General features: G+C 37.9%; 2 protein-coding genes across 3 annotated transcripts in view; one reads left to right on the plus strand and one right to left on the minus strand.

Annotated features, from left to right (window-relative positions):
* LOC110188509 (elongation factor-like GTPase 1) overlaps positions 1-23,993 on the plus strand; it is a 93,791-nt gene that overhangs the window by 55,027 nt on the left and 14,771 nt on the right. For both annotated transcript variants that reach the window (XM_086829766.1, XM_020958243.2), the window contains exon 4: positions 18,138-18,322. In XM_086829766.1, the coding sequence (XP_086685892.1) occupies positions 18,138-18,322 (185 nt within the window). The remainder of the gene's footprint in view (positions 1-18,137; positions 18,323-23,993) is intronic.
* On the minus strand, positions 692-15,862 carry aos (protein argos). The gene is made up of 4 exons (XM_020958251.2): positions 14,843-15,862; positions 2,165-2,712; positions 1,922-2,093; positions 692-1,854 (listed from the first exon to the last, which is right to left on the minus strand). Exons 1-4 carry the CDS (start codon positions 15,263-15,265, stop codon positions 1,642-1,644), a joined length of 1,356 nt encoding a protein of 451 aa, XP_020813910.2. The 5' UTR covers positions 15,266-15,862; the 3' UTR covers positions 692-1,641.

Genomic DNA, 23,993 nt, shown 5'->3' on the forward strand with positions numbered 1-23,993 from the left:
AAGGCATCTGGTCAAGAATCAAGGCAGCAAATTTCCCGAGTTCTATAATTGTCTGCTATTAGCATGAAGTGTAATTTTATGGCTTTATAATTGGCTGCATTTCGTTGCTTTTGGCTGACTGACGTGTTTGGTTGAGAAGTTTTCGCTAAGGATTTTGCCGTTGCTTAAATATATGGGCTAGACATTTTACAATGGAGTTATTATTGAGGCTGGCAATTAGTTTTATGGCTTGAAAATTGGTGTATCCGGTTAGTTGTTTGATTACTTTTGAGCATGATTTTTTTTATGGTAATTATTTTTAGCTTTATGTATATTTTTAAACATGTAAAAATTTTATATTTTTGCTTTGAGACTTTCAAATTTGCATGTAGAATTTTGTTATATTTGCAGAAAAGTAGGCAATGAATTTCCGCATAAAATGTGCGCCTTAAGGTATGTGGTGAAAATTGTAAAGCGGAAAGCGAAGAAGTCACTGTGTGCGTGTGCAGCATAATTTGTATTGCCTACTTTAAAGGGCAACTTAATGCTATAAGGGGGTTTTTAATTAAATTTTTAAAATTATAACTTATGTAGTTAATAAATATTAAAATTATATCTTGGTTAAAGATATCTTATATTTTCTAAAAAAAAAAAAACCTAATAGATCAAAATTTGGTTTTGTAATTAAAATAAATGAAATTAAAATATATTGTTTTTTTTTATAAATTAAGATTTATTTGTTGCCTTTTTACAAGTGTTTAAACTTAAACATCGCTCGTTTCGTTGCCACATTTTCAGAAGCTTAAATCGATATACATATGGTTAGGTTAAGGGTTTAAAGAAGGAAAAGTCATGGGTGGTTACTAATTTGCAAAATAAAAAGGATTCTATTTTGTTTGTTTTTGTTTTTGGGAAAGCCTTTGCGCAATTTCTAGATTAATTTACAATTTCCATAGAAATGCCATATGAATTTAATGGAAATTGCTTACAAAAATTGCACTAAAACAGCTGCCAGAGTTGCCACAGTTTCAAACTGCCCTATGAATTATTCAATGACATATATATCCTTATATCCTTACGATAACTAACTGCACCTCTTGCGTTTGGCACATCATCATTATGATCCCTCTGCTCTTTGACATATGCTGCGTGTCATTTCCGTTTCGGTTTCAATTATAAACGAAACTGTTTTTAGTTATACAATACACATACACATTATATAGAAATATATACAATTTATGCGGGTTTAGATTACGAGTATAGTTTGTTGCTATATTACATATGCGAACCTTGCTGCTGGGCTCTGGTTCTGCTCTTGCGTTTTCATAAATATTCATTACAAATTATTTTGTATAACAAACTTCGCACATATATCGTCTCTTAAAACTAATTAAATATTTATATCATACGATTTATGACCAAAATTTGGTAGCAAAAGAATTCTTTCTTCTGTGGATCTGTGCATTTTTAAGTTCTAGGCATTTTGTATTTGTTCGATTATCCATTATCTCTTTTCATTTTAATTAATTGGTAACTTGGCGAGACTCAATTGGCTCAGTCGATATATTTATATAGTAGCTGCTCTCCCCGCTCAAATTTATCATCCTTTACAATGTGTTTTTTTGTTTTTGTGTGTGGAATGGATGATCCCAATTGATTTGCTCAATCGTTGGCCATGCAGTAACCGGAATAGGTCTGTATATTATCCTCCAGAAAACTCTCGCCGGCTATCACGCCGGACTGTGTGTGATGGCTAGGACAGCGATGTCCTTTAGGACACTGGCACAGGGCATTAATGTTCACCTCGTCCAGGAACTCCTGGCGCTTTCGCACAGTAAACAACTTGCAGGGCTGCTTCCGCTGACACCGAAGACGCTGTAAATAAAATTTTAGAAATATTTTAGTTACAAATTTGCAAAAAGGGAAAGCATCTAGAACTTACCGTGACAGGGGAGCAGGCAAAGAGGTATCTATAGCCAGGACTGCCCTCGCCTACGGGCTCTCTCTTGGTGAGATATGTCACCGAATTCCTGGGACAACGACAGTGCACTATCTGCTCTGTGACATTCAACTCGGCTGCTGTTGTCAAGGTCCAAGTGTAGTCACGGAAGTGCCTGAAAAAAGAAGTTAAATAATATTATTTAGAGATTTCTTTCAATTTTATATATATTTGTAAGAAACTCACTTGCAAACTGGTAATTTGTGTACTGGCTGACACATCTTATAGTGCCTGGTCTTATCCGCAATGGTATGGCCATCTTCCACACCCAAACTACTGGGACAACCGCCTATAAAACTGGCTGGTGTCTCCTTGGATCCTCTATGGCCAGAGTGCCTCATGTGTGCAGATCCACGTGGGAACTCATTGTCCTGCAACTCCGTGTAGGGCAAAGCATCATTGTAATCCGGTGACTGATCCAGTTCATCCTCGTAGACAGCACCCAGCTTCTGCATAAGCTTCTTTAGATGCAAACTCTCGAACTTTTTGTCCTGGAATTCACCCAGCAGCATTCGCTTGTGCTGCAGCAATTTCTCCCTTTCGTAGTAGTTTCGATACCTTGTGGAATCTACTGATCCACCCAGATTGTGACTATGATGATGGATAATCACTTTGTTGGGCATTCGATTTGATTCTGGACATCGGCATTGTCGCTCAATCCAAGGTGTTTCATATAAATCGATTTTAGAGCAAACGGCATTTGGGGCACAGATGGGTAAATCGTCCTCAGAGTCCTGGAAGAAGATTAAGATAAGGTTAGGTTAGTAAAGTATGTTACTTATATTGTTATATACTTAAAGAATTTCCTATAAATGAAGATAGGTGTTGGGTAGAACCTTAAAGCATTCCAACTTGACCTTAGAACATACTTAGTCCTTCATAAAAATATATTTACATAATCCCTGTGATTATTCGCTGGAATCTCCATACGATAAACAAACCATTAAGGCAAACTTTTAGTGCTTTGAATGCCTGAGAACCCTTCAATAATAGCCGCTTGTGTCAACATAATCTTGGCAACTTGATTAACATAACTACTACCCAAGAGCAAGACTCAAGGACAAGGATATCTCTGGTTTGTTTGTTCGCCATCAAATACTGTCCATTAATTGAATTCTCTAAACAGAGTCCCAAAAGTTCGCTTGTGTGTTTTGTTTGGCTTCAAGTCCTGGGCCCAATAAAAACTTATGTATTGTGTCCTGTTTTTTTTGCTTCGTTGTCCTGGCCGTAACATAAAAACCAACAACTAGCAACTGTCTGTGTATGTGCTTTTCGAGGATGCCACTCGAGGGGCTGTTGATGATGTTCCTTCTATCATTCGATTTTATTGTTAGTGACTCTCGATGGCGACAACAACAACAGCAACAACAACAGGTTTCCAATGAAATTATCGAAAGCAATCAATTTTTTAAGTGGAACTGTCGCGCACCTTGTTCTCCTTCGGTTTTTGATCCCTTTTTCTCGAGGGTTTTCTTCTCAGTTTTATTTTTTGCCTTTTGTTTGGTTTCAATTTCATTTCTCTCTCCATTCTCCCCTGCTCTTCCTTTTTTCTTGATTTTTATTCAAATTATTTTTCGGGTATTTTTCTGTTCTTCCTTGCGGGTTGCACCTGCTGCTACCTGAGCTGCTTAGGGTCATGCCAGGGGGGATCCTTTTTTGGTTCAATCGCAGGGTGAAGGAGGATGGCTGCATACCGGAAGTCCGGAAGTGATTTAGTGCAACTGACGGAAGTAAATAAGTGAGTGCACACACACACACATGGCAGAAAGGGATTAGCTGTTAGGTGTGAGAGAGAGAGGGAGAGGGGGAAGCCGGAGGCCGGAAGTGAATCCGGAACAGGTTGTCCTCTGACCTTTTACCTTTTTGCTCAATTGAACACTCAGCCCAGCTCTATGACAATTCTCCACCTCATTTTTCTCTCTCTCTCTTCCGGATGTTGTCTGCCTGCCTTCCTTATCCCCTTTATTAGTTTTATTTACTTCCTGATTTTGTTTTATTTTTTTTATAATGCCCCGGCTTCCTTCCGGAACTTCCTTTATTTGGAATTCCCCACTCGCTCTCTCTCACATTTTTGACCTAGTTTCTTTGGCAGTTGCACCTGCTCCAGGATATGGCTGACAAAGTCCTTAACCCTTTTTCGTTGAGCAGATTTGTTTTCACTTTGATTATTCACATTTCATGAAGGCGAAGGAGGAGCCAGCCCCGAGCATTGCTGAGATTCTTTACGATTTCGGGGGGGATAGCCCGATCCTGGAACCATTGTCAGTCCACCCCAGGATATGGCAGGATATGCAAGGAGCTGCTGCTTAAGGGGGCACATTGAGTAAGCAGCGTGAGAAATTCTTTGAAATTCGAGCATGTTTATTGAGATTTCTTCCCCTTCTTCAGTTTGCTGCCAGTTTTTTGTATGTCGTTTTCCCCTTCTCCCTTGGAGTATTTTTTTAGTTTCGGTTTTTTGTGTGTGTGTGTCGGGAAATGGCACTTCAAAGACATTACCGTTATTCGTATATAAAATTTTACATATTGATAAGCAAATCATAGGGCAGAAGGGGCAGCAAATATCAAAAAGAAGACATGCTTCAACGACATTCCAATGGCATCAGCTCATCTCTGTTCCGCTGACAATGGGGAGCACTGAGAGAAAATGGGACTTGATTAGGGGGATATTTATTAAAGAAACTTCAAAGAATGCGAACACAAATATTATAGGAAATTTAATAAGGTTGGTTTCACGTCAATTGCTTTGCAAAATATCTTCTCAAAATGTCTTAAAGAAACACTCAGGACAAACTTAAAGTAAATCTTGTATAATGTTCCAAAAATTCTTCAGAAAACTTTAATTTTACATTCAAAAATGATCTCCAATTTGCTTAGAACCCTCATTTCTCTCAGTGTTTTTCGTAGAATCAACTTTATAAACAACACGAAAGTTTCTTTCTCGGCAAAGAAGAAGCTGGAAGAGTAGTAAAAGTTTTGCCGGGCCAACACACGACAAGAAAACAACAAGAAAAGAAAAAAATAAAAAATAACGACACAAAAAAACGCTGAAAAAACAAACAGTGGAGTGTAGAGGAGAGGCAAGAGGAGGCGACCGGATTTCCGGTTTAACAGCTCCCCGAAGAAAAGGGGCGGGGTCCGGGCAAAGCTGCTGCTGCTGCTGCTGGTGCTGGTGCCACACTTTATAATTTGCTCCGATCTCCATCAACAGCACGCGTGTGTCCGTGTCCATGTCCATGTCCATGTCCCTCTCCCCAAAAAGAGTCAAACAATTAGCCTCATGTGTCAAAGTGCAGTGCCAACGGAAGTTGAGAACGCGCCAAAGACAATAAACGTTGGAAATCTCACTCCATCAACCATCTGGACATTTGCAACGTGAGGCAGCAAGCGTTGACGAACTTTTGTGACTTTTGATTTCAATGGAAAGCCGCTACACCCAGAGCATCTCTTTAATTGAATCAAATTAACCTCCCCCCATGCGAGAAATAGAGGAGGGAACTCCCTCTCAATGGCATTCTTGTAGAAACCTCATTGGTACTTTACCGTACTGTATAGCTGCCTCATGCCTCATGTGTCATGCCTCATGTGGCTGCCTGAATGCGGGGAATGCCACTCCACGCAAACGGAAATGAGGTGTCTTGAATTGCAGACAGTGGGGTCTATGCTTCTAAAGGAATTTCTCGATTATAATAGAGCTTAACTTAAGCTAAATCTTCAATAAAAATACTCCTTAATTGATTTCTTCTGCTAAGCTAGTTTCCAATTGTTTATATTCCTAGGTTTGCTCTGATTTATATACTTTTTCCAAATAGAGGAATACCCAACAATGACTTTTAGTTTGTTTGCCAAAAAAAAATGCAGGAAACAATTGAAATTTTTGGGTTGAGGGCTACACCTGCCCCGCTCATCTGGTGCTATCAATAACTGCCTAACCAAAGGACAATCAATGACATAAATTTCCTCAAACAACAAGCAGAAGATGGATGCAGCAACAGTTGGTTCTCTAAAGAAGAACCCCCGAACCCCTGAGCTCTAGGTTCCCATGAGGGCGTTGACGCACACACGACGATCAACGTCCGGAGTAGACCGGAGAGTTTTTTCCTGATTTTTCCGATTTTCCCTGCCCCCGACGACCGTTAGACGAGACATGGATGGCAGCAGCCTGCCGCCTGGCACAAGTGTGTTGGGCCATCAGGTAGCCCCTGCTTGGCACCATATATATATCCTATCCTATCCTATCCCTCGGCCCGCTGTTATCTTTTGTCTGTGCGTTAATGATTTTTCTATACATTTCCTTTTCACATTGTTGTTTTTTTTTTCTCTCTCCTAACATGGGATCTTCTTCTGGTTTTTTTTTTGACTAGAGAATTATGCAATCTGGCGTCGTCATGTGGCCAGAGCAAAGCGGAAGTATGCCGGCTCAGCCTCTGCGTTTTAGTCCCGGTCAAGATAATATGGGATGGGATGGGTTTAAAACTCGCTGTGTTTACACGAAAATTCAATTAAAATTGTTAGAAACGGATGTAGAAAGATGTTGGTAGGAAGAGCTGAAGAAGCGGAAGTAACACGGAAGTTGTTAGGTCACTAGCGCTGCTGCCTCTCCACCTCTCGCCATCTTCCGATTCCGATTCCGATTCCAGTGAAAACTCAACTCAAGCTGAGCTCTTAGAGAGCCGGAAGTAGAAAAGATTTGTGTGCTCCTCACAAAAAAAAAAAAAGTGAAGAAGAAAAATAAATATAATAATACTTTGCATAGGCGAGACCAGAGTAAGGGGCATTGCCAAGGGGCAGCACGCAGACTGACCGTGCCACTTTTGCTCGCTTTTTTTATACCATTATTTTTTTTTCTTTGCTTCTTCTGGATTGCCTTAACGGAAGCATGCCCCAACCGCAAACAAGCAAAGAAAAAACATTTTCATTCATAAAACAGCAGAAATTCCAAAAGGAAGCGGGCAAAAGCCAACAGACAACAGCAGAAATATTATAAGAATGTCAGCAAGAAAGATGGTTTAAGGAAGTTTAAATGCTCTAACTATACAAATATTTACAAATATATTGTATATTATTTGGTATTATATTTTATATTATATTTTGTGTATATAGTTAAAAATATCTTAGATTATTGAGTTCTTCAGTTGTTTTCCGAACTAAGAAGATTGTCTTTATGATGAACTAGATTATAGGAAATTTTTCAAAGAAAGGTGCTTTTCTTATTGGGTTTTTATAAAGCGAAAAGGGTAATTGTTTAACTAATACTTCAGACTAGTATTCAATTGGAAATATATATGATATATTTCTGTATCCTATATACCCAAAATAAGTTTTTTAAAAAGGTTTCTCTTGGGATTTGCGATTGATTGAAATTCTTAAACTATATACAAAGCTCCTTTATAGTCTATAATACTCAAGGCAGTTGTCAAGGATTGTGTAGGGTAATTTGCTGGGAAACTGGTTTCTTGGTGGGTAACCAATTGCAGCTGAAGCAGCAACAGCAACATCGCTTAGCGACGAGCAACAGGGGGAAGTTGCTGCTGCTGCCGTTGCTGCTGCTGCTGCTGATGGTTGATTTTTGCGTAGCTTGTTGATCGTCACAATTAATGAACGTCTACGCACACGGACATCCACTAACCACATCCACATCCACATCCTCCAAACCTCAACCCCAACCCCATCGTCATCCACACACATAACCGACCACAATCACACTCAGCTGCTTGTGATGTTGCTGTTGCCACAACGGAACGGAAAAAAGTAATTCATTCATTCATTCATTCATTCAGCAACAACGTGGCATAGTTGTTTGTGGCTTTTTTTTGCTGTGCCTCTTCTGTGGCCATTGTAATTGTTGCTTTGGCCAAAAGGAAAATATCACAACCGCAAAATGTTGCCAACTTTAAAGGGGGGACTATAAACATGTTGCCCATGGCCAGCAACTTGCAACTTGCAACAGTTGCTGCTTGCAATGTTGCTGCTGCAGTTGCTGCTGCTGTTGTTGCTGCTGCTGCTGCTTTTGTTGCTGCTGCTGCTGTTGCTATTGTTGCTGATGCTGTTGCTGTTGCTGTTGTTGCTGCTGCTGTTGTTGCTGCTGCTGTTGCTGCTGCTGCTGTTGCCTCCTTTTACGCGCTTGCCGCCAAATAAATAAATCTTGGCTACAATGCCGATTGCTTGTTTGCCGGGGATTTTTATGAATGAATGAATGAATGGCCCCGGCCAGCTAGCAAAATGAAAAGTTGCCCCGGCTGCAAACAGGCTTTGCCTGTTTTCTGTATTATTTTTTATTTATTTATTTATTTTTCTCTTGCAAAAAAAAAAGGGGGGGAAAATCGCGCGCAAAACGCCACCAAAACGCTCTTAGCGAACGGTTTTTTTTTAGCTTGTTTTTGTCTGATAATTACGAGCAAGTTGCCCCCCGGTGCCACGCCCCGTTTGGCCAACACATTTTGTTGTTTACTCCGCCGCTGTCTGCGTGCGTTTTTATGAATGAAAGACGAGCGAACGGCCACAAACTATAAAACAAAAAACAAAAACGTATCAACAACAACAACATCATCACTCGTTTTGTTGGCTTTTGCTTATTTATAGTTAATTTATTTTTTGTGCTACGCCATCGCTTTACTTTTTTTTCTGTGTTGTGTGCGCTTTGTTATTATTGTAAACAAATTGCGCCTTTGGGCACGTAATTAGCACACTTACACGATCGGAAAATGCTCTGTTTCCCCCTTCCCCCCCCTGACGCACCTTGTGCTTTCCTCGGAAATTGGAACGTGTCCATCAATAACTGTAACAAGGCCTCTTTCACCCAAAGCAAAAGCGGAAGTGTTCCAAGCCACATTTCCGCCTGGCCAGCAATACGAATGGCCAACAGAGAAATGTCCAAAAGTGGCACAAAGCCAAGACTGAACAATGGGAGCAGCCGGTGGAGACTTGAGAGATCTTAGAAAATCAACAAAATCAAGTGGATCTACATATATCTATGTCTGAGGAGATCGGAATGGCAGAGATCTGGCAGCGATCGAGATCGATATCTAAAGATTTGCTTGACCTCACCCAGCTAGGAAATAAATAATTATTATGCAAATTGTTGCTTTGGTTTTTGTTTTTTGATGTATAAATATCAATTTGTGGAAATTTTTATTTTGAAGTAGGGAATTATTGTAGTGTTTTTATTTGAATTTAATGGATTTGAAGTGGTTTATTGAACTCAAAATGATTTTATTGAATGTTTTGAATATAAGCATCATAAATAACAAGTTAATTGCATTTTTCTTTTGAAAAATGCAATATAATTGGGATTAAAGTGTAGTAGATTTGTAGTAATTTAAGTTCTTTTAATTTCTTAATTTTATCAAGCTCATAAAAGTATTTAAAATCAATCCATTTTTCTGTTGCTGGAAACTCTTTTAAGTTTGAATTACAAAGCAAATATCTAAAGACAGGTTAAGAGTTAATTATTTTAATTAAAAATAAATAACATTAACTCTTGCTAAATAAATTAATAATAATTAAAACCAAACTAAAGGCATTAGATTATAAAATGTTGTATTAAAAACTCTTCAAATGTAGATATTCCTGGAAAAAATTATTGCGTTTCTTAAATTGATAAAAGAAAGCATTTAAGCGAATACTTTTCAAGATGTTTTAGTATTTGTAAATGGTTTTTAAATATTACAAATCTTTTAAGAACAGTACCTAAAACCCAGACTCTAGGTAATTAAGATCAGAATAAGAATATATATATAAATGTTTATATACATATATATATTATCTATAAAAGTTGACTTGGCGCGCGCGCCAACTACAAAGTATATACATTGTAGAAGATGCCGAGAGGAATAAAAAAAAAATATATATATATATAAAAAAAGTGGGCAAACTAGTTTTTTGGTATCTGAGCATCCGTTGGCTCAGGTTGTGGCTGTAGTTGTTGGCCAAAGCCGCCGCTTTAAGGCATTTTTCTCAATGGGGAGCTCTCTCAGATTGTAGACTTGAACACATTTTTTAGGTGAATAATTGCGGTATGCTGCCGTCCATTGGTTGTTTTTTATGCAAATATTTTTATATAAATGTATGTTTTTGTCTACGGCATCCAGACACACTAAACCGATATATATATATACATATAAATATTGTCTACTCTCTTTCAATATCTGTTTGTATTTTTTTGTATGATTATTACTATTATTTTTTGTTGTGCCTTCTCTGATAGCATTGAATAATTTCTATATTTAGCATTAAAAAAATTCCATCATTGAGAGAAAAAAGCATAGATTGAAATTATGAAAACATGATATGCAAAATCAAGGGAAGCCAATCGATTCATTAAGGGATTAAAACTTATAAACTTGTCTGGGAAGAACAAATAAAGATATATATATTTTACATAATCCCAGTTGATTCATACAAAGATTTGATTCAATCAATTTCCCAAAAGTAGACCAATTCTGGTTAAGATCAGTGATTGATCAATTAAAAGTGTGTTTCATGGAAGTTCGTTCCCCACTAAATTAACGATAGTTCTCATCGTAGAAATTCATTCACAAGAATCTCAAAAGTAAGAGGCAACCTAAATGGGTAGTTCATTCACCAGAAAACGGATACCCATATCTTCATTGATGGTTTCTGTGAATAAAATCAACTCAAAACTGATGAGCATTAATTTAAAGGAACGATCCACAAAACTAGTTTCAAGATGATCAAATTAAATATTGTCAAATCTTGGCAAACATATCGGATGTATTAATTAGCATAAAAATTCCATAAATTAGAGAGAGAGAGAGAGAGAGAGGTGTGGCCATCGAGAGACTTAAAGATTTATGTAGACATGTTATTTCATAAATATTTATTGCGCTATTTGGCATCAGACATCGGGCTTCTTTCGTGGCATTGTGGCCCACAAAAAGCGTTTTCACGTTTTCACACCTGGCCGCATTCAAAAAACGCCCACGAAAAAAAAAAATCAACAGAACCAAACTTGGTCAAAAAAACTCTCGGAAACGGAAGAGTTGTTTATGCTGGGATCCATGCTTGATTTGTTTATGCATTTCCCAGTCAATTGGAATTTTGTGGCAGCCTCTTTTGATATTTCCCCTTCCTCTCCCCGGCATTGGCTATAGCTTTTGGCCATGCCACGCGCACACACATCGAACCGACGAGCCATCGACTTGTTTAGGCCAAATATGCGTGGCTGATCTGTTTGTATATGGCCAACAAATTGCCCGATCTTTTTTGTTGTTGTTGTTGGCTTTATCCATTCATACATTTGGACGGTCTGTCGCTTTGGCATTCATTCATTCATTCATTCACAGATTGACTTGCCCAGCCAAGCGAGAAGTTGAAGTCGCTGACGTAGCAGTTGCTTCGTTGCTCATCCAGCGTTTACGTTTTTCATTCACTTAAACACACATTTACACAGGGAGAAAATTTGTTAAATTGACTAGGGAATACATCCTTAAATTTTTTATAATTTTTATAAACGATAAAATAAGAGTTATAGGTAATTCAAGTGGTATTTATAAGCTCCAGATAGGTTTACTAAGAACTTTTACTATTGCTTTTTTTTTTAAGAACTTTGATTTAATATCGTTTGATAAACATATAAAGAATATAGTATTAAACAGATATTTTTTCCTACCCCTGCAGGGTATTATAATTTTAGTTATAAGCTTCAAAAACAGTGAAGGAGTCATTTCCGACCTCATAAGTCATATATAATCTTGATCAGCATCAACAGCTGAATCGATCTAGCCATGTTTTGTAAGAAAAAAAATTTCAAATTTTTTTCACAATTTTATAAGTGGTTAAATCGTTAAAATCAAAAATTAAAAAATTGATAAAAATTTCAATTCTGTTAAATCTTAAACTGAGTATGCAACTTTATAAACCTATTAAAAACTAGCACAGCACCGCTTTCCGAATTAAAATTAATAATTTTTTTATCAAGTTATGATTGATTTTGGATTCGATAAATTGATCGAATTGCTAACATACTTCAGTTTCCTTTACAGGGTGTTATAATTTTAGTCAGAAGCTTCAAAAGTAGGGAATGAATCATTTCCGACCCTATATATCATATATATTCTTGATCAGCATCAACAGCTGAATCGATTTAGCAATGTTTGATAAAAAGACAATTTTTCAACTTTTTTTTCAAATTTTTAAAATTTTAGAAGGGGTTAAGATCGTCAAAAATTGATCAAAATTTCAATCTTAAAAAAATGTTAAATCCAGTATGCAGATTTATTAAGCTAATAAAAACTAGCATAAAAACGTTTACAGAATTCAAATGAATGATTTTTTGACATTGTTATGATATTTGGAAAACTTTGATTTGCCCTAAAAAACTATCCTTTAAAAATATCTAAATAGAAACCCTATAATTTAAATATCTTACCCTTTTTTGATAAATGTCATTTATATTTCTATTCACTAATTAAATATAACTTAGAATTAATTAATTTTTTCTCCCTGCATTTACTCACACATTTACCATCTGCAGACCCCAGTGCCTTGCCCACTCCCCCTTGAAGTTCACCCATTATACCAAGCCATATCGTACCATACCGCACCATACCATACCATGCCATACCATCATCGTCATTATGATGACCATCATCATCCTCTTCATCATCTCCATCATCATCATGAAGTTGGTCGTAGTCGTCGTGGTCGTATTTCATTCATGAATTTTCTTTCATTCAGGTCTTCCCCCTTCTGACTTCACCCGGTCTGCTCTGGCCCGGTCTCTGGTTGTTGTTGAAAACGTTTTTAAATACCGGAACTGAATGTTTAGCGCTTTTAAGCATGGGAACTTTTTGTTTTCTTCTATCAACTTTTCTCTCCCAGCAGCCTCCTTCCTCGTCTGTCGTTGCTGCCTTTTGTGGATCTATTCCGTTGTGTTCTATTCTCCAATAAGGCGTTTTTATTGCAAGTTTCCAAACAACAGGAATTCTCTGCTCAATTTTAGTGTTTTCTATCTCTCTTTTTTTTTGTCTATTTTTCTATTTGTTTTTGTCTATTTTAGGTGTTGTGTTGTGATGTTGCTTTGTTATGCTTTTTTTTATATGCGTTAAGAATTTATTGCAGACATTCGGTTTTGAGAATTTATGAGCCAAGCCAAAGCAGAACACATTGGCTTAAATAAAGGTTAAAGGGTATATTATCAAGAAGTTAGGAACAAATAATACCAATCTTTAGATTGATTTTTAGAAGCATAGTTTGTAATACATCTTAATAGATGAGATCTAAGAGAGTTCTTCTTATGATGATCTTTCTGAAGAGTATTCCCTGGTCGAACCTCTATGATGCCCAGCCCCATTCCTTACTTTGTTTATATTGTCAATATTTTCCTTTTGATTACTGTTGATATTTCACGCCTTGGCGTCGCAGCAATGCAATAATATATCCATACACCAACCCAGAATTCGAATTTACAGGGCGTGTTTTTATTTTCCCATATGACATTTGACATAATAGATTTCCGATACATGATATATGGCATGCCTCTCGGCCTCTTGATTTATGGCCAGAGAGATCGGGATAGGAATTGGATTCGGAATCGAAATCGGAATCGGGAGTGGAACAATGAATGGGGAAAAACTGACTTGACTTGACCTATGATCAGAATTCGCATTGTAATGGATTTCGTAAGAAAGATAATGCCGACATATATCGTTTTTTTTTTTAAGTTGACCGATCGAGCAACCGGCTTAGTCAGCAGCATTGAACTCTTGACCCGGCCGGCTAATTGGTTTTGGTATCTTGCTCTCATATATCGTTCGGCTATATAGCAATTGCGACTTTAATTGATCAAATGCGACAGCAGCAGCAGCAGCTCTTGGCTGCAAACAACTTTCATTTTTCATCTAGAGCGAGCTGGTGTGTGTTGTGTGTGTGTGGTGTGTGTTGTGTGTGCTTTGCTGTTGCAATTAAATGTGCCATATGCGTGTGCTGATATATGGATAGTGGTTTTGTGGGTGTCAAGTGTAATGGCTATAGGGCGGCTGCTAAATATAGCCAGAGGCCCGAGGCGGAGTTAGTTGAGAAAAGCTGAGACCCAGCCCAAAAAAAAATATAAATACAACAACAAAATTTAAAGCTGAAATGCATTGCAAAACCTGCTGCTACAGGGAGAGAAATTAGATTGATATTTGGAGGGAAACAAATAAAGATCTAATTGATTTAACTATATGAAACATAGGTTAGAGTCTTCCCTATATTTCTCTCAAACCCTAAACAAATCTTATCCAATTAGACTATAATTTCTTATTTAAGGTAATGTATTTAATGATATATTTTGTGTGAGAATTTATTTGATATTTCTCAAAGTAAATTGGTTTGAAATATAAATTATCTTGTTAAGTATTTGAACAGAAATAAATCCTCTTGGAATTCAGCTGCTTAACTCTTTAAGAACATCTCAACATCTCATTTTATTATCAATTGAAGATGACTAATAATTACCCTAATAATTCCCACAAGTCTCTCAAAAACACCAATAATTAATATTAAATTCAATATTTAACTAGTAATAGAAACTCCTACCTATCAAGTTGCTATTAAATATTGATCTTTACAATCTTGATATTATTTTCTGTGTAGATATATTGGTGCTGTGGTTGTTGTTGATATTGGCTGGCGTGGGCATTTTACAAATGGCAACCAGTTGAACAGGTGTCTGCTGACGACGACGACGTTGCCTGCATTATGCAACCTGCCATTGCCAGTTTGTTGTTGCTTGTGCTAGTGCTTGTGCTTGGTGCTTTTGCATAGATCAATGCAAACATGTTGCACGAGCAACACCGCTGGTAATTAGCCAGTAAGCTAATCAATTGAATTTTTGGAGAGAGAGATATATGTTTAGTAACTTACCCCCACTTGGTAGAGAATACGCAGATCCTTGTCGCCTCCATGTCCTCCATGTCTGTTGTTGCTGCTGCGATGTTGCTGCTGCTGCTGCTGCTGTTTCTGCAACATTTGTCGCGCATGTCGCCGCGATTCCTGCTCTGCTGTTGGGATGTTAACCACCGTTAATGTGGTTTCCGTTGCAGCAGCAGCAGCAGCAGGAGGTTTTACTGTACTGGAGGCTGAGGCTACAACCCCTGAGGGTCCTCCGGCAGCTAGATCCTTGGCATCATAGACAGTGTACTCCAATGCCTTGTGCTTATCCTCCGTTGCCGATGAAGTCGGCGTGATCTCAAACACTTCCAGAGGCAGTCGCGTGCCACCGACAGTTGCAACAACAACGATTGATAGCAACAGTAGCAGTGGCAGCCACATCAGTGTCGCAGGCATGATTTATGTGGCTTTTAGCTCTGGAACTCGGGATCTGTAGATCTTTCGGATCTTCGGTGGTATCTCTCTCTTCCCAAAACCAAACTCACTCGTTGTCTGATCTCTGTATTTTTTGCGGTTGTTGTTTGTAATTGACACTACGGTGGATTTTGTAATTTAATTCGAATCAAAGCGAATCGAATCAAATCGAATCGAATCGAATCAGTGTTCTCGCTCTTTCTCGCTTGCACGGCCAGAACCCATGGCTTAAACACACTCAAAAACACACACACTTGAACACGATCGAACACTACAAATCAGGTTTCAAATCGAATTCGATCGATTGATTTGTGGCGAAAATGTCACTCGAATTATTTTCGTGGCACTACAAATAATTATTATTTTTGGTGGGTTTTATGGTTTGTTTATTATTTTGTAATTCTACACCCGCGACGTCTCTGTCTCTCTCTCTCTCTCTCTATCTATCTCGCTCTCTGAAGCCTCGTCTTTCTTCGCTCCTGGCTGCTGTGTGCTCTCGCCTCGCTTCCGTTTCCGCTGCTCAGCGCTGTTCGTTGTTCGCTCGACCAACTTACTTTTCGAAATGATCAAACAGAAACTGAAAATCCAAAACCAAAAACGAACGGCGAACGAGAGTCGCTGACGCCGACGCCGGAGACGACGGCGCTGCTAGCGTCGCTGCCTGTGCGTACGTGTTTTTACACTGAGCGAAAGGGAATGGTATGAAGTACTATGTATGAAGTATGAAGTAATAATTTTTAGGAGTAGAGATAGTATTATATATTTGACTCAATTTGTGGATTTAGGGCAATTACAAAATTAATAAAATAATATTTCTATAAGAACTAAGAGAAAATATATTCATATGTGTATAAAAAATATATTATTATATTATTATTTCCATTGAAATAAAATATTTTAAATACAAGTAGTCTTGAAAATCCCACCACAGAAATAAAATGGGTTTATATTTAGAAGGTTACTTATGATGGCAGACAGAAAAGTTTTAGGTAGTCTCAAAATCCATGGATTTAAACATTACAATATAAATTTCTTCATGTCTATATCTATGTATGTATTTATGTATCTATCTTCCTTTCTATTTATCTATCTATCAATCAAGCTTTCTATCGATTTATCAATCTATATATCATCTATCTATCTATCTATCTATATATCTATATATCTATCTAACAACAATATGTAATATTAAATTTATTACTTTTATATTACGTTGTTTATTTTAAGTTTAAGATTCAAAATAATAGAACAAGTTCTATTTACTCTGATTCTAAAGAATTGGTTAAGAAAGAAATTCCTACCAGCTTAGTACAGATAATTTTTGTCAATTTGTACTTGCATTTTATTTATTTATTTTAAAACAATTACCTTAAGATTTCAATTTAAAAGAATCTCTTGTCTTTGAAATACACACTTTTCTCAGTGTAAATTCTGCTGCGGCAGAGCATGAGAGAGTATGAAAGAGAGCGTATCGTTGGTTGGATATGAATGAATGAACATGTTGTTGCCGCTCTCCGGGCCATACTTGTTGTTGCTTTTGCTTTTCCCGCTGGTGGTTGCAGCATCCATTGCTGATGCTGCTGATGCTGCTCTTGTGTGTGTGAGTATCTATGAGATGCATCCGTACCGGTATGAGTGAGAGCGAACGAGCGGATGGCAAGGTGTCTCTGGCTCGCGTGCTGGGCTTAAAAAACACAAAAAACACACACAGAATTAAAATAATACAAAATAACAAAAAAGAGACCTCGCTTTTGCCGCTTCCGTTGCATCCTTTTGGCCGTTTTTGCTGCCGTTTTGCCGCTGTTGTTTCTGTTGGCCATCGTCGCAGTGTTGTTTTTGTCATTGTTTCGACGGCACCGGAAACTAATTCCTGCTCCAGCCCCAACGACTTGGACTCCACCTCCTCCTGGTCGAGTCTCCCCGTTCCCCATTCCCCATTACCCACTGTTTCTGCTCCAGTCTCATGTTCGGGCTTCGGTCTTGTAGCGCATGCCAAAAAAATAAAAAGAACAAAACGAAAAAAATCCAGAAAAGTCTTTAAGCTGAAAGGAGGATCAGTCTTATAAGCCGAGTCTTTAAGTTCCCTAAAATCAAGGGATTTTTAGGTGTAGAAATGGTAATTTTATAAGAGAAAATAGTATTTCTTTCAAATTGAATATTAAATATTTTAGTGGGTAAGAAAATTTAATTTTGGTTAATTTTTAGACATTTGAAACTACATTTAATAATAATTATTAAATGTTATCAGTATAAATATTCTAAATCCTTTAGGGACTTGCCAAAAATGTTGTTATTATTCCCAAAGGGAATACAAAAGGAAACTAAATGCCATCTACATATCGATGTTTCAATATTATCAATGAAATGTATATTTCTGTTTTTTAAATACAAAATTCTCCTCATATTGGTTATACCAATCCCAAGTATAGGGTATCAAGAGAGTTGCGAGAGTGAAGAGAGACCCTGGGGAAACCTGGGGTCTCCAACTTCAGCTCCTCCTTCGGCTTGGAAGTTCAAGCGAAAAACGCGCGCTGTTCGGCCGAAAGCCCGCCAATTTTATGGGCCAAACCCGATAAGATTTCATTTGTTTACGAGTTACCTTGAGACGAGCACCGGCACCAGCCACCACCAACAACAACAACAACAACACTACAATAATAATAAAAGGCTATATAGAAGCATTAAGCAGAAACTGAGAACTCCAACTGAAAGGCGGCCATTGTTAGTGAAGGTTTCCCTTTTTTTTTCCTACCTCTTTTCCAATTCGATTTCTAGCTAACGACGATTTAAAAAAAAAAAAAAAGGAAAACAACAGCTGATCAAAGAAACATATCTCTTGCACTATCATTTGCAGGTAAAATGTACGCAGTAATTGGCCGGCGGCATGGCAAAATCCTCTCCGGTGATTTAACCCAAGGAAGCGGCAACTTCGCGGTCACCTGTCTGTTGCCAGTGATCGAGTCGTTCAACTTTGCCCAGGAGATGCGAAAGCAGACATCTGGCCTGGCCTGTCCCCAGCTCATGTTCAGCCACTGGGAGGTGAGTTACTACTGTACTACAGTTTTTTTTTTTACTAATTTCAAGGCTTTTGAATCAAGAAAATTGAACAACATAGAGTTTAATAGTCCTATACCTAGAGAAGACCTAGTATTCTAGGTTTAAATCATATTTATTGCTTTGAAAACCCCTTTTACCTAATCAGGATAATAAATATAAAGTGTGTTTTGAACAGGTAGTTGATTGTGGTACTTAGAGAGGTCGTACTGTATCTGAGCACAGATTGCTGCAGCAGCTGTTGCTCCTGATGGGGCACAAGTGCAGCGCCTGTCGGACCATATGCCATGTGCGTGCCTCACTGTAGCTACCCTCACTACTCATCCCAATTTACACAGAGAATAAAATAAGCTAAACTATTTTCATAAATTTTATTTAAATAACAGGGAAAAGTACAATAGATTTTACAAGAAACAGTAGAAAACTTTCTAAGACCCATGCAATTATTCCCTATTTTTGTGTTAGTTGTTGCAAGCTTCAGTTATGTTTAAAGGTCTTTTTAAATACTTATTCTCCCAGTGTATAGCTCTTTTCTCCCCAAGATTATCGCCGACTGTCTGTGGTCAATAGAAATCTCAGCTTACGCTGCTCTCTGGCCTTCTGTTACCTTCTGTTGAAGTCTTATAAGCTAAACCACAGGCAGCAGTAGTGGCAACTTGGCAACAGGCAACTGGCAGCAGCAGAAGCAGCAACATGGCAACAGCAGCAACAGCAACAGCAGCAACTTCGTTGGCAACAGTTGGACTGAAAGTTATATGGTCCATTTGAGGCTGCAGCTGTGTGCCATTCGGGGTAACCCAAAGCCCCAAGACCAGACATCTCTCCCTCTTGGTTCAGTCTCTCCTCCTTCTCATTTCTCCATTCGCCATTCTGACCTTGTCGTGGGCCACAATTAACAGTCAAGTTGATGGCTTTTCCCTGGGATTTTTGGCCAACGAAAAACGGATGAGCAAATCTCAACATAAAGTATTAATAACAAAAAGTAGGGTTTGCTTGAAGCCATTAGAAAATCTTAATTTCGAAGTTAAAAATAAGTAAATCAGGGAAATAAGTATGAATAAGATAGGTGTTTAAAGGGAGTTGTAGTTATTATAATTAATAACTCTATCTAAAATAGTTTTGTTAATTCAAGTCGCCTGTACAACTAATATGCTTGCATTTTGCATTGGTATTAGTCTCTCTATCTATGTATTTATGATAGTTTTAGTGCATATCGCCCAACCAATCGATAACAACAAGTTTTTGTATAATGACTTCCGGCGATTTTCTATTTCTCAGCTCAAGTTTTGCCCGGCGTCGAAGATGTTGTTGCTTCGTATAATTTCTTACGCATTTCCAGCGCCAGACAGCAGGAAAAGTGGAAAAAGGGGGGAAGGGAGGGAGGGAAAACTAAAGGGGCAATGCATTTAACAGAGAAAGAAATTAAAGTGAAGTTTGAAATGAAAAATCAATGATATTCAAAACCCATTTTAAGCGTAGAATTTTTATATTTATTAAATGGTCTTTATTACGATTTTCTTAAGTAACAAACATTTCAATTTTATTCCCTCTGTAACAAGTCAATATCTGTTTGGTATTATCTGTGTGTGGAAATCTTAACGGAAACTAGTTTAGCCGGCACAAGTGGAAAAGTATCTGAAAGATATTCGATTACCATCATTATTCTGGGTGAAGGTAAAGCGAAAACAATTAGGATTTCAGCTTACCTTTCGCTCGAGCAATTAAAACGCTTGGTTTTTCACCACTTTCTGTACACGCCCACATGTGTGTGTGTGTGTTGGCCAGTGGCCTCCTCCTCCCCCCTTTACACCTTTCCCCCTCATCACCTTCTAACTTTGTTGTTTTTTTTTTGTACCTTAACTTACCTGCCAGGTGAGTGGGCAGGGCTGTTAGCCGTGGGCGCAGTTGTCACGTGCCCATAATAACAACGAAGGCGTCAACTTCACTCGAGTGGCCAACTTCTGGTTGGGGGTAAAAGAAAACGGGAAAAGGGCCCAGAGGTGGGTTGGGTTAACCCACAGAGAGAGAGAGAGGGGGGCAGAGAGAAGGGGGCTCTAAAGTTAACATTCCCCAAAAAGCCATTCCGATTTCTTGCCACATCATGGCCCACAATAAGTTCGTTAAGCATCTCTGCATCTTCGACAGATCAACAGCCACAAGAAATCATCTCCGCGGATGACCTTTTAGCTTTGGAGCTGCTGCAAGATTGAAGATGCAACTTGGTAGCTGGGTAGCTTCAGCCACATGAAACATAAACCCAAAAGAACAAAAACTAATTTTCCTTTTTCATATATCATAATTTTTGTTGCCATTGCCTTTAGGGTTTTCACTTCACGTAGCCAGCATTAAGACTGAGCAGTGGCAGTGGCTCAAGAGTATGCACTAGGTTGGGACAGTGCGTTTCATAATGAAAAATATAAAAAGTTCAAAGGGTTTTCTTCAGGAATAAAAAAATATTTTAAAATTAAATGGTATAGCCTTGCTGGGTATTATAATTTTAATCAGAAGCTTCAAAAGTAGAGAAGAAGTCATTTCCGACCCTATAACGCATATATATTCTTGATCAGCATCAAACGCTGAATCGATCTGACAATGTCTTTTAGGAAAATAAAATTTTGAATTTTTTCCATTTTTTATAAGGGGTTACATCGTTAAAATTTTCTAAAATTTAGACAACATTTTGAATTTTTTTACATTTTAGGTTTGGTATGCAGATTTATTAACCTAGTGAAATCTAACATGGGAACGCATTCCGATTTGAAATTAATGCATTTTTGGCTTAGTTATGAGTTTTTAAAACTTTGATTTTTGGGAAAAATTCTCATATAAAAATATTGATAAATAATGTGATTTTTAAGCTCAGTTATGATTCAATTCCGATACGATCCTAATATTCAATTGCAAACTGGAAGGGTATAAAAACTTCTGCATTGAGTTGACATTTATAAACACCCATCTGCAAATATTAAACTTTTTGGAAACTTCATAATAATTTAAAAAAAATTTAATTATTTCTATGTAATAGTTCTTTATTTCTCAGTTATATTTCTATATCTTAGATGCATTTTAGTGCTGATATCTTAGGACCTTATATTTTGATATGTACCACCTTTATAAGATCTTATTAAGACTTTCTTTATTATATTATTTTTCAATATTTTTAAAATCCACAAACATTGCTGCCTTATGGCAATGTTTGTCACTGTCTAACCATCAAATATCTCTTTTTCTGTGCTGGCTACTGTCTTGCGCGCTTTTGTTATTATTTAATTTTGTGCTTCCTTTTGTTTTTTTTTGCTTCCCCCTCCATCCATCTGAGCTGCGTGCTCCATGCTCCAGCTTCAATCCTCCGTCGGCTGCTGCACTTCCACATCTTCCACATCTTCCCAAAACGTCCCAAAGTCCCATCTCTTCTGCTGGCTGGCCACTTGATGAACCTGAAGATTGTTATTATGATTACGTGTGTGTGCAGGGGACAGGAAGAGGGTCAAGACCGGCAGCCTACCAAAAAAAATATAAAGTAAAATAACATAACAACTTTGGCTACTGGTCTTACTTTCGGCCTGAGCTCTCCTTCGCTTCTTTTATTTGGTCTCCAGAGGAGTTGGAGTTGAACCCGGTTGCATATGATTTGCCTCTGGTTGTTGTTGTTATTTCTGTGGCTTTGTCGCGCTTTGCATGCAAGTCTTGAGGTTCTGGGACTACTTCAAAAGCATAACACCAACAACAACAACAGCGACTAAATGTGAGCAGAGAACCAAGACAAATAACAAATAATCTGATAACTCGTTTTGTATACCTGCCACAAGACCCTGCCCCCGAAACCCCAGCAAAGGGAAAGTCTACCACGCTGGAGACAGTCCATTCCCCGTTCCAAGCGTTTTGGTAGGAAGGTGGTTTTTAAAGGGCGGAGTTGGAGGTTATTCTGGCGGAGAAGGGTGTCCAAGGGGAAGGAGGATTGCACGGCAGTGCCCTAAAGTCTGCCTGGTGCGAATAAACACAAACACACACAGGTGCACAGGGAGAAAAGAGTGGAGTTCTTTCCAAAAGGGGAAAAGTTCTTAAATTTTAATATAAAATGTAAAGAAATTTTAAAGAATTATAGAACAAAAGAGGTCTTAGAAATCTAGAATGATAATCCTAGTCTTCCTTATATATTTTAATATATAATATAATTAATAGTATTTAATCTCTCTGTTCTGGAATATATCCATGCCTGGGCAAGTGTTTATCCAAGTGGCCAAAAGGATTGCTGTTGTTGTTGCTGCCCTTCTTACCAACTCCTTCCCAACTCCCTCCCTGTTTTTGTTGGTCTTAAGTGGAACGTGGTTTGGCTGGCTGTCAAAATGACGCTCATCGCTGGCCGCTGTCCGTTGTCCGTTGTCCGCTGTTGTCCGTTCGCCGGAGAACGCTCTTAAAGACCCAGGTCTTCACTCGTATAAAAGTCGACTCGATTCGGAATCGAGTTATTCTCTCGGCCCGGTCTCTTTCACCAGCAGTCTTTCAGCCAGTTTCTGGCGCGCGATAATAATCTCAACTTGGTCTTTGGTCGCGGGACGGACACGGTGACCGACGGACAGACAGACGGACAGACGGACAGGCAGCGTATTTCGGTAGCTGCCGCGTAAATTACCTGCATACAAACCGCGCGCGGTCGGACAGGTAAACACATACGCAGACACATACATACACAGGTACCCCACTCATAAGCACACACAGATACGAAACACGTGTGTGCCCAAAGAGATGGAGATACAGAAGAGATATACCCTACCCAGACACACTATATATATTCGAAACTGAACTGAGTCTGAGTGTGTGTGTTGATGTCACGTCGTTTGCTTGTTGGATTTTTGTTTTGGTTTTCGCGGCTGCTTCAATATTTTTCTTAATATTTCTACTCTTTGAGATGGGAGAATTCCGGAGGTGAAGGTGTAGGGAGGATGCATCAGAGGAGAGCCTTTGACTTGGCTATAATCTGGAGCGTGGTGTTGCATTAGTGTGGATAACCACCTTCCTGGAGGGGTATACACATATATAGACACTGGAAAAAGGATCGCTGATTAAAGATTTTTCATACTTAAATAGGATTATTTAATAAGGAGATTGTTTTACAATTTAATTTGATTCTGTATTCAATTCGGGTAGCTTTGAAGTTACCATAACAAAGCCTATAACATTAGCATTATTTGAAACAATATTTAACAATATTTTCAAGTGACAATTTTTCGATAAATCAAAATTTAAAATACTCATAACTAAGCCAAAAACTCACCAATTTTAATTCGGGAAGCGGTCCCATGTTAGTATTTAGCAGGTTAATAATTCTGCTTACCAAATTTAACATTTTAAAAAAATTCAATTTTTTGACAATTTTTTTTTAATTTTAATCCCTTAAAAAATGTTGAAAAATTTGTAAAAAAAAAAATTCCTTTCCTAACTGCCTAGAAAGATTCGCCTTTTAATGCTGATCAAGAATTTATAGGGTCGGAAATGACTCCTTCACTACTTTCGAAGCTTCTTACTAAATCAATAATACCCTGTAAGGGAAACCAAAGTATTTATTGCAATTCGGTCAATCGTTCAAATAAAAAATTAACCAAAACTTGGTCCAAAGATCATTAATTTTGATTCTGACAAAGAATATATATAATAT

This window comes from Drosophila serrata, unplaced genomic scaffold (assembly GCF_035046125.1).
Source record: "Drosophila serrata isolate PLE 108 unplaced genomic scaffold, ASM3504612v1 contig_217, whole genome shotgun sequence".
NCBI classification, from domain to species: Eukaryota; Metazoa; Arthropoda; class Insecta; order Diptera; family Drosophilidae; genus Drosophila; species Drosophila serrata.

Bases quoted from the DNA above. Each gene is read 5' to 3' on its own strand.
- aos (XM_020958251.2), bottom strand. From the start codon at position 15,265: ATGCCTGCGACACTGATGTGGCTGCCACTGCTACTGTTGCTATCAATC. The intron at 2,713-14,842 runs GTAAGTTACTAA...ATCTTCTTCCAG, and splicing joins GTATTCTCTACCAAGTGGGG to GACTCTGAGGACGATTTACC. The intron at 2,094-2,164 runs GTGAGTTTCTTA...TTCTTTTTTCAG, and splicing joins CACAAATTACCAGTTTGCAA to GCACTTCCGTGACTACACTT.